At 39.1% G+C, this 11,591-nt stretch overlaps 1 protein-coding gene across 1 annotated transcript in view; it reads left to right on the forward strand.

The window, feature by feature from the left end:
* Nfe2l3 (NFE2 like bZIP transcription factor 3) overlaps positions 1-11,260 on the forward strand; it is a 33,482-nt gene extending 22,222 nt beyond the window's left edge. Inside the window, exons 2-4 of the mRNA XM_003467935.5 lie at positions 1,433-1,609; positions 7,947-8,030; positions 8,848-11,260. Of these exons, the coding sequence (XP_003467983.1) occupies positions 1,433-1,609; positions 7,947-8,030; positions 8,848-10,041 (1,455 nt within the window). The 3' untranslated portion in view covers positions 10,042-11,260. The remainder of the gene's footprint in view (positions 1-1,432; positions 1,610-7,946; positions 8,031-8,847) is intronic.
* The last annotated feature ends 331 nt before the right edge of the window (positions 11,261-11,591 follow it).

Genomic DNA, 11,591 nt, shown 5'->3' on the forward strand with positions numbered 1-11,591 from the left:
AGGGAGATACTTGGAAATCAGCTGAAGAAGCTGTTTCTAGGAGGAGGCAGTAACTAAATCAGATTTTGTTGATGAGGTAGACGAGGGTGGAAACTCAGATTTGGGAGGCGTTTCTGTGGAGCGGTGGGGACTTTAAAGTTTGAGACACAGTAGGATTTTGTGTTCCAAAGGGGAGTAGAAAAGTGGGATAGATCCGTAAGAGTAGTCAGTATGGGAATGAAAGGAGAAGTTTTTAAAGTTGGAAGAGATGAGTGGACATTAGGAGGCTGATGGCTGATGAGGTCCCAGCAGATAGGAAACAGTGTTGATGTGGAAGATGAGGAGAGTAGCAGGGCAGGTGTAAAGCTTTGAGCACATGTGCGATGTGGTGCATGGGGAGCCTTCCCTGCTGGGAACGAACAGGGATAGTAACCCAGGGTCAGGAGGGAAGGCACACTACACCAGAGCGAAGTGCAGTAGGGAAGCCAGGAAAAGTAAGTGGGCCACCAGGAATTCACTGTGCTTTTGCTGCTCTTTGGTTTCTCTCCTTGCTTGTGGCATTTGTAGATCTCCTTTCTCTGACCGTTACCTTCTCATTAAGAAAAGCCTTTTGGGGGGGGGTGTTATCCTTGAGTTAGTCCATTACTCCCACGTTCCTAGAATTCAGAAAAAGATTCTTTGAAAGAGCTTTGAGAAGCCTTTATGTTAAAGGGGAAAAATATACATAACAAAGTTTTTAACATCATAGTTGAAAGTGTCAGGATAAGCGGCCCATGCTAAACTGTAACTATTTTGAATGTCTAGGAGAATCCTCTAGTTTTTTAAGTGCCCACAGATAAAAGACAGAAGTACTCACTCAGTAAATAAGCATACTTGAAAATATCTATGCTAAAAAAAGAAAATATGCAAAAAAAAATACTTTTCCTATTGTCAAAGGAAAGTTGATGTATTGTAAAATCCTCAAGGAGTTAAAAACGCCTACATAATGAAGTGTTAGCTTTTCCCCAGTTTTTCTTCACCCATCCTATGTTGCAAAGAGAACCACAGTTACTAGTTTATAAAACGCTTCCCAGGTTTTTCTGTGTATCTTTATATTTGATCATTTCCTTCTACCTTAGCTGTATGATCTGGTTTCCAAATAGAATTAAATAAAAATTGCCATCTGACAACATTGATTTCCAAGTATTTTAAATCCATAGGCTTAATAAATGCATGTAATTTAAATTATGCAGATTAGTACAGCCTGTCTCAGAATGAATACTTAAGGAAGACAGGGCATACACCTTTGTTTCTAAATTAAATGTTCCTGTGATACTGAAGTAATGAAATATATAGGTCTTAGGTTTTGACTTCTGGGTTTTCATGATCACTAATCAGTGACTACAGTGCCATTTTATAGACTATTTGATGAGATCTGGATTTCGGTTGAGTATATTCTTGGATGTTTTTATAGGAGAATGAAGTACTAAGAGAGAAGTGTGAATCTGTGGCTCGCAGTTCCTGCAAGGACAATGAAGAAACAGCATCAGCTCATGAGCAATCACTGCAGCAGCACAATAATGAGAATAAGAACACAACAGCAGATAGACTTGACCAAGAGGTAGCAAAGACCACTGAATCTAGAAATGAGGTAAGTACTGCACATAAGAACAACCCAGCCTTGCTGTTTCCCTTCTACGCAGATTTTGTGGCATTGACAGAGTATGGAGACAATTTTCTATGTAAGTATGCTGTGTTGGTGAATTTAACGTAGGAGAAAAAAATATATAAAATTATGTAGTAGTAATTGGACTTTCAAAGGAATCAGCAATTGTTTTCTCTGATTGAACTCTGAGAATTTTGTGCATACAAACACATCTCTCTCCAAGAACTTGCTAGTAGGTTTCACAAGTTCTGCTTGCCAAGATAAGAGATAAAAGAGATGACTGGCATTCTTAACCCAGAGATCCTTAAACAGCTACCTGAGAAGCAAACAGCTGGTCAGGTCCAGGATCACAAGCTTGGGCTCAGATCATTGAGTCTGCCATGGCTGTGGCCCAAGCCAAAGCACTGGCTTCCAGGAGCCCATTTTGTGCCTCTGGCCTCTGCTAAGAGGTCAGCCCAGTGGGTCACGTCCTTGGCTCCTTGTTGTCCAAGCACCCTTTTTAGCCCAGAGAGGAAAAGAGAAAGATGAGCTCCAAGAGCCAATGAGTGGATTCTCCCTAAGCCTGTTTGTCCCCTTCTTTCACATGGACCCTACTCTGGTTTCTGTTCAGCCCTGCTGAGATTTTGCTCACTAACCTGGCACGAAAGTGCTCCAGAAACAGGACTAGAGACTCCAGACTTTTAACCACTTGGTACTTCACCTGCGAGGAGCATCCTTTGCAGGCCTTCCCCTGATGGTTCTCTTCGACATGCCGTTTCAGCATGTCTTCTCCCCAGAAGGTAGAGTTGGGGCTAAGCCTTGAACACCTTTGGAGGGCAGAGAACATCATGCCTGGGCCCTTATCAGACTGCCCATCACCACTGTAGTCTGCTGTGTAATGTGATATCAAACATTACTTAATCTTATGGAGTAAAATCAGAAATAGCTTTGTTCTCTTTGCCTACTTTCTTCTGTCCCTTCCAGCATGTTCTAACCTGTACCAAGGGATCTAGTTCTTCCCTGCACCGTAGGTGACATCTAGGGCAGACCCCATTATTTCTAGATTCTCAGATTAAAAATCCCTCAATCATCGTAGTACAATTGACAAGGATACTATAGTGTGATACTTGGTGGGGGGTGCTTCTGGGGATGGAATTCAGGGCCTTGTGCATGTTAGGCAAGCACTCTGCCACTGAGCTGTATCCCCAGCCCATCCAGTGTAATTCTGAAAAACTTAAAACTAAAATTCAGCTGCTTCCCGTCTCCTCTGTGGCACTTACAGGGCTGAGTAGTGTGGAAGAGTATGTGGAACCATGTGTTTCCCCAGTTTGTCTTTCCCCACTGGTTAGGCTGCCTTCTCTGAGTGTGGGAGTATCAGTCATAATTACCCAGGAAAGGTATTGTTTGATGAGACTCAACCCCAGGATTTTTCCCTTCTCTTGTCTGTAGAACATATTTAAAATGGTTAGATACATAGTTTCAGTTTAGAGGGTTTTGTAGGTTCTTTGGGGACCCCTGCCTGATAGCTGAGTTACTCATGGTAAGGACAAATGCCTCCCTAGTCCCAGCTGATCCTTTAGGATTCCTGAATATTCAGTGACTTGCGTCCTTTTCCAGATCACCTTCTCAACCATTTGGCAGCTGCCTACCACATGGTGCTGGACACATGCGCTTCACATCATCAGTTTAGTCCCTTTGCCTAACTGCAGCCCTTGCTTGGCCTTTTGCGTCTTGCCTTTTGTGTTTCTCAAGGAAATTACTTTGTCGGCAAACTACGGAATATATACCAAGTTTTACGTGGTTTTGAGACCCTTTGAGGCATTTCCCAGGTGAAACAGGTAGAGAATTCACCATATTTTCATTCCTAACCACCCCCAGCTTCAGCCTTTTCATAACTTTCAGGCTCAGCCTAGCATTTTACTAAAATGCAGACGTGTATGGCCCATGTCTGTGCTTTTCCCCAGCTGGTATTCTCCCTGCCCTTCTAACTTATGTAGACTTTGTTTCCTCACCTATGTACCATATCAGTGTCCACTGTCTGTCTTAGAAATACTGAAAGGTTTTGAAAAGGGCATTATTTCAGCTCACTTTCCTGAGTTCCCTACAGTTACTTTTGAAGGAAAGGATGTTTTTTGCTACTGCTTACTTTTTTTCTTCAGTGTATGGTATGCCTTTGCCTTTACTCCCTCTTTGGCTCCCCAGAAACGTTTTCTTTTGTTTGAATTATCTGTAGTTTCATTCACTACTACACACTTAGTAGCAACACTCATTAAATATTAAAGATAGATGACAATTGGAGCTTTCTTGGAGAGGTTAAAATATAATTTGATATAAGGCATACATCAGATTGGATGGAAGTTTCAGGAAACACATTAATTACTCAAAGCAGGGTATTAACGTGTTTTGAGTAGGTTCAGCTTCTCGTTAACCTGGTTCCTATGTTGTGTTGTATCCATTGTTTAGTTAGCATTTACATACCACCTTTGTATGCTGCAGACTACACATTACATATGGTATTTCACAATATTTTTGCTGGCCCTTTTGATAAGATACTATTTGGTAGATGCTTTCAGTTAAAGAAAACAAATGAAATGTTAAATCACTGAATCACTGGCTATTGTATTTTGCTGTCCCCTATATAGGTCTATACTTGAATTACAGCCAGTTAATGAATACATAATATATGTAGGCCAACTAGTCTGAAGAAATTTAAGTTTCATGGGTTCATGTATTAAGCTGTTGCTTATAAAATGAAATGTGTATCTACCAAGTTCTCAGGACATACTTAATGGTCTGCATTTAAAATACAATCAATTCTTGACCTAAAGTGGAACTGTATGTTCCTATTTTATATGAAAATTAGGAAGGATTACAAAAGGTTGAATTTCTCAACAATTAAATCAGACTGAACCGTTTGGTTTTGGCGGTGCAGGTCCAGCACTACCACCACCAGCACCAATCCCTTTTGAGATGAGGCTCAAGTGTGGGATCTTCTTGCCTAAACCTCTCATAGTGCTCTCATTACAAGTGTGGCTCACTCTGCCAGGCTGATTTTTTTTTTTTTTAAAACATGGTTCAGCTGTCCAAATTTATGTAAGATCTGTTCTCCTGAAGGAAAAAGGGGAAAAAAAAACCCCAAGCAATTAGATTTTAAAATGGCCAAGTTCTGTGAAACCAAGTATCTTAAAATTATTCTCTGATTTCTCAGGTATAGTAGACAGGAATATGTGTCACTTACTCTTTGTAAACAGAATACTTTCCAATTAAAATCATCAAATACATAGAGGGGTCACCCTGATGAGATTCTGAAGAGATTTGAAGGGACTGAGGTTAAGCAGGTTTGTGAAGCTATGACCAACCACCATTTATTTATACAGCAGAAAATCTGAAGAACAACTCGGCAAGAGCTGGAATTGATCCCTCTATAAAAATGTGGCTTTTTAGGGAGTCACTATCTCTTCATCCTCCCGTCTCTCACCTTCATCTCCTGCGGGGAACCACCACCCAACCCTAGGCTGTAGAGCCTGGTGGGATAGGCTTGACCCCTTAGCCTTCCATTTTTGGGGCATTGAAGGAAACAAGCAAAAAATTAAAAACATCTTAGGCTAGCCTAAAGCACAAACCTCTAAATTCATTTACACAGAACTAGCCCTCATAGCCAACAATTCCATGTTTTAAGGCTTTTTCAGCAGATAAGGCCATTTATATACTTACTATAGATTTTTGATGATCTTCTCCAGTGTCATGTGTAACCATCAGCATATTTTGGTCAGTAGTTGGTCAGGGACTAAGCCCAAATTGAGGACCATTAACAGAATAGAATGCTTCTGAAATTAAGAAACAGGGCTGGGGGTTTAGCTCAGCGGTATGCAACATTGTGTTTGATCCTCAGCACCAAAAAAAAAAAAAAAAAAAAAAAAAAGAAAGAAAAAAAAGAAACAAGGATTCTGGGGCTGGGGGTTTATTTAGCTCAGCAGCCTAAGTGCCTGTGTTGGATCTCATCACCAAACAAAAAACAAACACACACACAAGAACTTTTAAATAGTAATCCAGTTGGCCAAGAAGCCTGTTATGTACTCAGATGTTTAATTTTCTAATTAAAGAAGAGCAAAAGAAATTTGTCTTTTTCTGTTTTACCGGTACCAGGGATCGAACTCACAACCACACACTTGCAAGGCAGGTGCTTATGCCACTGAGCTAAATCCCCAGCCCCGAGCAAAAGAAATTTTACCAGTTTAACTTGAATAGTCCTGTAGCATGCAGACATCTGGAAAGTCTAATGTAATATGAAAAACATGGCTTTCATGTAACATGAGAAACACAAGAACCCAGGGTATTCAGCAGAAAAGACAATATATTTGTATATATACACATACACTCTTTCACCAGGTCTGACTCAAAGGGAAACCCTAAAATAAACACTTAAGGGAAGGAGTAATGAACAGAACAAGAGTAACTCATTAGAGATTATGAATTCACAAGATATGCACACACACCAAAAATGTTGAAACCTTTAAGTGAATTAACAGAACTCAGAAGAAAAGGACTTCTATAGATATGAGAAATGAAGGAACTCAAAGGTAGAATTTAAAGTGATTGGGCTAAAGTTGAACAGTCTCAAAGAATTGGAACCAGGTATCATTGGAACCAGGCAGAGACTGAGTTAGTGGATAGGACACAGATCTCTCAAGCCTATACCTGTGGGAATGTGGGCTTCTTACCTAAAACTCAGACTGTTTTAAGGCTCTTATGTTCAGGAAACATGGACTGGGACAACTATTGACCTGTTTAAAATCATAAAACTCAGGCCTCAAAATTAAATATAGGGTCTGAATCTGTACCACAGTCACCATGAGGAATCTTCAGGACAAAAATCTAAAATTGTAGAAAGTGATTAAATATTTGTACTTGGACAGAAAAACATAAAACTGTTAAGTGCTCCCAACTAACGTCCTCTGAGCTCTTTAAAAAATTGTGTTTAAGAAAAAAATAAGGCAAAAATGTACTGTCATACAGGGGTGGTAGCATGTCTATAACTCCAGCACTTGGGGAGGCTGGCGCAGAAGTCAAGAATTCAAGGTTAGCCTGAGCTACATAGTTAATCCCAGGCCAGCCTGAGTTACGGACATGGTGATATATGCTTGTATCATTCCTGGCATTTTAGGAGGTTGATGCATAAGCTCAAGCCCAGCTTTAGCAACTTAACACAGGCCTTAGATTCCTTCTATATAGTACTGCAAGTACCTACCATGACAAAATCCTGATAGGAAAAAAGTAATCACTCAAGTAGAAGCGGTAAACAGCAGATTAGAAATGACTAAAGAAAAGGGAACCTGGGCATGCTAGTGCATACCTGTAATAGTAGCACTTGAGAGTAAGGCAGAAGGATCACCAGCTTAAACCAGTGTGGACACAGTGAGTTAAAGTCAGCCTGAACTAAGCAGTAACCTATCTATCTAATAATGAAATGAAATGGAAGGAATAGGTTGACCCAGATGTACTTAATGGAAAGGATGTAAAATATGAAAGAAAAATCTTGTTACTCCTCAACAGAACTCCTAGAAACAAACGAGAAAATGAGAAGGAACTCATTAGTAAAATATTTTCAGAACTAAAATGGTCCTTGGGGCTGGGGATTTAGCTCAGCGGCATAAGCACCTGCCTTGCAAGCAGGTAGTCGGGAATTAGATCCCCAGTACCGATAAAAATTTAAAAAAATTTTTTAAAAAGGTCCTTACTCCATATTTAGACAAAATAAGAATTGCAGAGTAAACATATAAGCAAATTAAATCTTGGACGTAAAGTGAGAACTAAGAAATCTAAAGCTCCCCAAGGAAAAACAATCATTGACAGCAAACTAATTTAAAATGCACTGAGGACTGAGGAAGAGTCTTAAAACCTGGCATTTCTACTAGTGTGAAGGGAAAGAAATTCTGGAGTATAGAAACTGAAGTTATTTTTCAGACCCTTTCTAAAGTAGTTAGTTCAATAAGCTAAACCCTGAAGGCAGGAATTAGATGAACCAACCAATGATGAGCAAATTGAAACATTTGGATAAATAATTTTGTAGCTAGTGGAGCGGGAGGGGCTGGTTTAGTCACCAATAGGCAAAGTAAAGTGGAATTAAAAATAGTAACCAGATATTACAGACATTGGTTAAAGCAAAAAACAATGGGAGTTTGGAGTGTTTGGAGTTAAAGGTCCTAATAAACATTTTTTGACTATGCATATTAAAACACCAAGAATATACAGATTGAAATAAATTGTCCAGCATGTAGGTTAAGACCTAAGTTGCCTTTAAAAGCCTCAATCACTCGTCTAAAGAGTGTATTTTTTCTCCTAGAGACACCTAAATGGAACAGACACATCTTTCTCCCTGGAAGACTTGTTGCAGCTTCTTTCATCACAGTCTGAATATTCTCTGGAGGTAATTATGATCCTAACTTTTGTCCTTATAATGCGACAAAATATTTATGTGACTATAATCCTCATACTTGGAAGACACAGCAGGCTTGATATGTAATGCATTTAATATCAAGTGAGGGTCTCACTATGCAGTTCAGGTTGGCCTTAAAATTCATCCTGTAGGGGCTGGGGATTTAGCTCAGTGGCATAAGCGACCTGCCTTGCAAGCAGGCGGTTGTGAGTTCAATCCCTATTACCGATAAAAAGTTTAAGAAAAAAAAAAAAAAAAACCTCACCCTGTAGCCCAGACTGGTCTCAAACTTGCAGTGATCCTCCCGTTTTCAGCCTCCAGTGTTGGGATTACAGGTATGCTCCATTACACTTTAAAGAATTCAGAATGTATATCCTTCCTTACAAATAACCATCTCAAAGATTATGAAACATGTCAAAATACCACTCATATGAAAGCAAAATGATAAACATTTGACAAGACTACAGCATTTTTTTTTGTCTTTTTCATTTTTATCAGTACTGGGGATCAAACTCACGACCGCCTGCTTGCAAGGCAGGTGTTTATGCCGCTGAGCTTAAACCCCCAGCCCCAAGCATTTTATTTTTGTGGTAGCATTTGTCATGAGTCACACTTATAAATTAGTAAATAGGAATTACATTTAATGAAATTCAACTTTAATACCAGCATAATGATTTAACCTTTCCCCACATAGTGTATTGGTTTAGGCTTATAGATTATATCATCTATATTCATTGCACATTAGTATGTAGAACCATTTTTGAAATAAGCCTCTGCATATTTAAAGTGCCTTTCACTTCTTTTTCAGGGCATTTCATTGGAAGATACTTCATCTTTTCCAGGTACCATCAGTGAGAGTATGAATGTAGTAAACTTTAGCCAAGCAGTAAGTCATGATGTCAATCTTCATGAAGCCATGTTGCTGTGTCCCAATAACACATTTTTCAGAAGAGATCCACAAGAAGCATTTCTGCAGCTCAATGCTCAAGCCCTTCCTGATACTAATCTGACAGTATTCCACTCACCCGTTGACATTCAGATGTGTAATCTAACAAGCCAAGACCTTCTGTATGGCCTTGATGCGAACACATTCGATGAGATAAACTTAATGTCATTGGCTGTGGAAGGTGGTTTTGATCCAATGCAAGTTTCTGAACTTTTTGAAGAACCAGATTCTGGACTTATGTTAAATTTAAGTCACAGCAACACATCTATCACCAAGCATCATTCTCCTTTATGTAATGAAGGTGCTATAGGCTATACTAGTGACCTTGACAATGTTTCCCAACATCATTTGGAGGGGGCTGTTGGTGGTTATTGCCCACAACCCAGTAAACTTGGTCACATGGATCATAGATACCAATCAGCTTTTCAAGAACTATTTCATCAAGTGTATCATAACCATACTTACCACTTAAAGCCACCTATATCAGACCCCACTAGTGAATCTTTTTCAAAGTCTGGGAAATCACAGAAAATGATTAGGTACTTCAGTGACACAAGCAGAAACTTGAGCCGTGATGAACAGCGTGCAAAAGCTCTGCATATTCCCTTTTCTGTTGAAGAAATTGTCCGCATGCCTGTTGATTCTTTCAACAGCATGTTAAGCAGGCACTACCTGACAGACTTGCAAGTCTCAATGATGCGCGACATCAGACGAAGAGGGAAAAATAAAGTTGCTGCTCAAAACTGTCGTAGGCGCAAATTAGACAGAATTTTGAATCTAGAAGATGACGTATGCAACTTGCAAGCAAGAAAGGAAACCCTTAAGAGAGAGCAAGCCCAATGCAACAAAGCTATTAATACAATGAAACAGAAACTACACGATCTTTATCATGATGTTTTTAGTAAATTGAGAGATGACCAAGGTAGGCCTATTAATCCAAACCAGTATATACTTCAGTGCAGCCATGATGGGACTGTTTTGATTGTACCAAAAGAACTGGTAGCCACAGGCCAAAAAACGGAAACCCAAAAGATAAAGAGAAAAAATAGAAGTTGAAGATAGGTCAGTTCTTATGGTCATAAATCACTCTCAATAAATGTCCAGGACTCAAGAGGTTGTAATTCTGGCAAGTTGAGGGGAAAGCCACTTTTCACTTTCATTAGGGCAGCGTGCCACTTCTATAGCAGCGTAGACACTGGAGCTATATTTGAGCTGTATTTTTAATTCACTTAAAACACACAAACAATTTGTGAACATTTAACTTCAAAGGTTTAAAATTTTTTATTTGAACTTCAATGATTTTCTAGTAATGCAGTTGCACTAATGTGTCCCTTCAAATTAAGACCACCTTTGTAAGGACAACCTCATATCCCAAGTCTTCATTGCATAAACAAACTAAAGCAAACCATTTAAAGGGGAGCGAAAAGTAACGTTTTCTAATAGAAAAACTAAAACCATAATAGATGTTTAAGTAATCTCAGAAATACTGGTAAAAACTCCCATTAGTCCCCACAGTTCTATAGAGATCCATGAATTTCTGTAACTTACATGGACACCCATTTATGAACTTGTGTGCCATCAATGTGGGTAGCATGACCATAAGAGAATCAAGTCTATCGTTTCTGAAAAATGTGAAACACCATGTACATATAAAAAGGTACTACCTTTGGTTACACAAATACAGGGTTTATTCAGCCGGGCAGTTTATTCCACTTTTATTTTCAAACTCTAGATTTTGCCATTTAATACCTTTAAATACAAATACCACCAAAAGTCCAGTTTTGCTCACTGAACTGTTCAGACCATCACAGGTCTATTTGCTCAACAATGCCTTATACCCTCAAAATTTGTGTTACTACCTGGCAAGGCTATCCAGACTGATTAAAAACAACTCATTTTAGTGAATGTCAAGACAACTGTGTACAAAATCACAATATTGATGGAAACTGGTTTCAATATATTGCACATGGTTATTAAAGTTCAAATTTCACAGTAAGTCACCAGTCATACATGATAAATCTTGAATATCAGAGCCATTTGAACAATTATACTTCTGACCATAAAAAAGTGCAGTTTGTCTACTACCTGAGACCCTACCCTGCTTGGTTCACTAAAACTCAAGGATCCTACAATAGGCACATTTATGTTTAAGTCTATTTGGTACATCAAGATTGCATTTTGTAACAAGCACCCACCTGGATTCCCTTGATATATATTAGTGCTTTTATATTAACATGAAAATTTGCAATCTACAATAAACTCATGTCACAAAACAGCTGGCAAAATGGTGTCAAAGTAAAACCCAGTATAGCGATCCACTCAGTCATTTTCTTCTAGTATGTAGCACATCGAAGTGTCCAAGTGTCTTTCATTACACTTACATGTGGAACACAAGCCATCAATTACAAATCCCTCATCCCAGGATTCATTCCACTTACCTTGCCTAGCTTTTTTTAGTTCAACGCCCTCAAGTGCAAACCCGCCCTGCCAAACTGCAGCCTAAAGCATTAAATAGTCAAAATATGCTGTGTAGAACAGCCAGTTGGATGAGTTCCTATTGCCTCAAAGGGCAGAACATGTATGTGCTTCCAGTGTCTGGAAATGTT

The sequence above is a fragment of the Cavia porcellus genome, unplaced genomic scaffold (genome assembly GCF_034190915.1).
Source record: "Cavia porcellus strain 051 isolate PalLab524CR breed Dunkin Hartley unplaced genomic scaffold, mCavPor4.1 scaffold_2, whole genome shotgun sequence".
In the NCBI taxonomy this organism is placed as follows: Eukaryota; Metazoa; Chordata; class Mammalia; order Rodentia; family Caviidae; genus Cavia; species Cavia porcellus.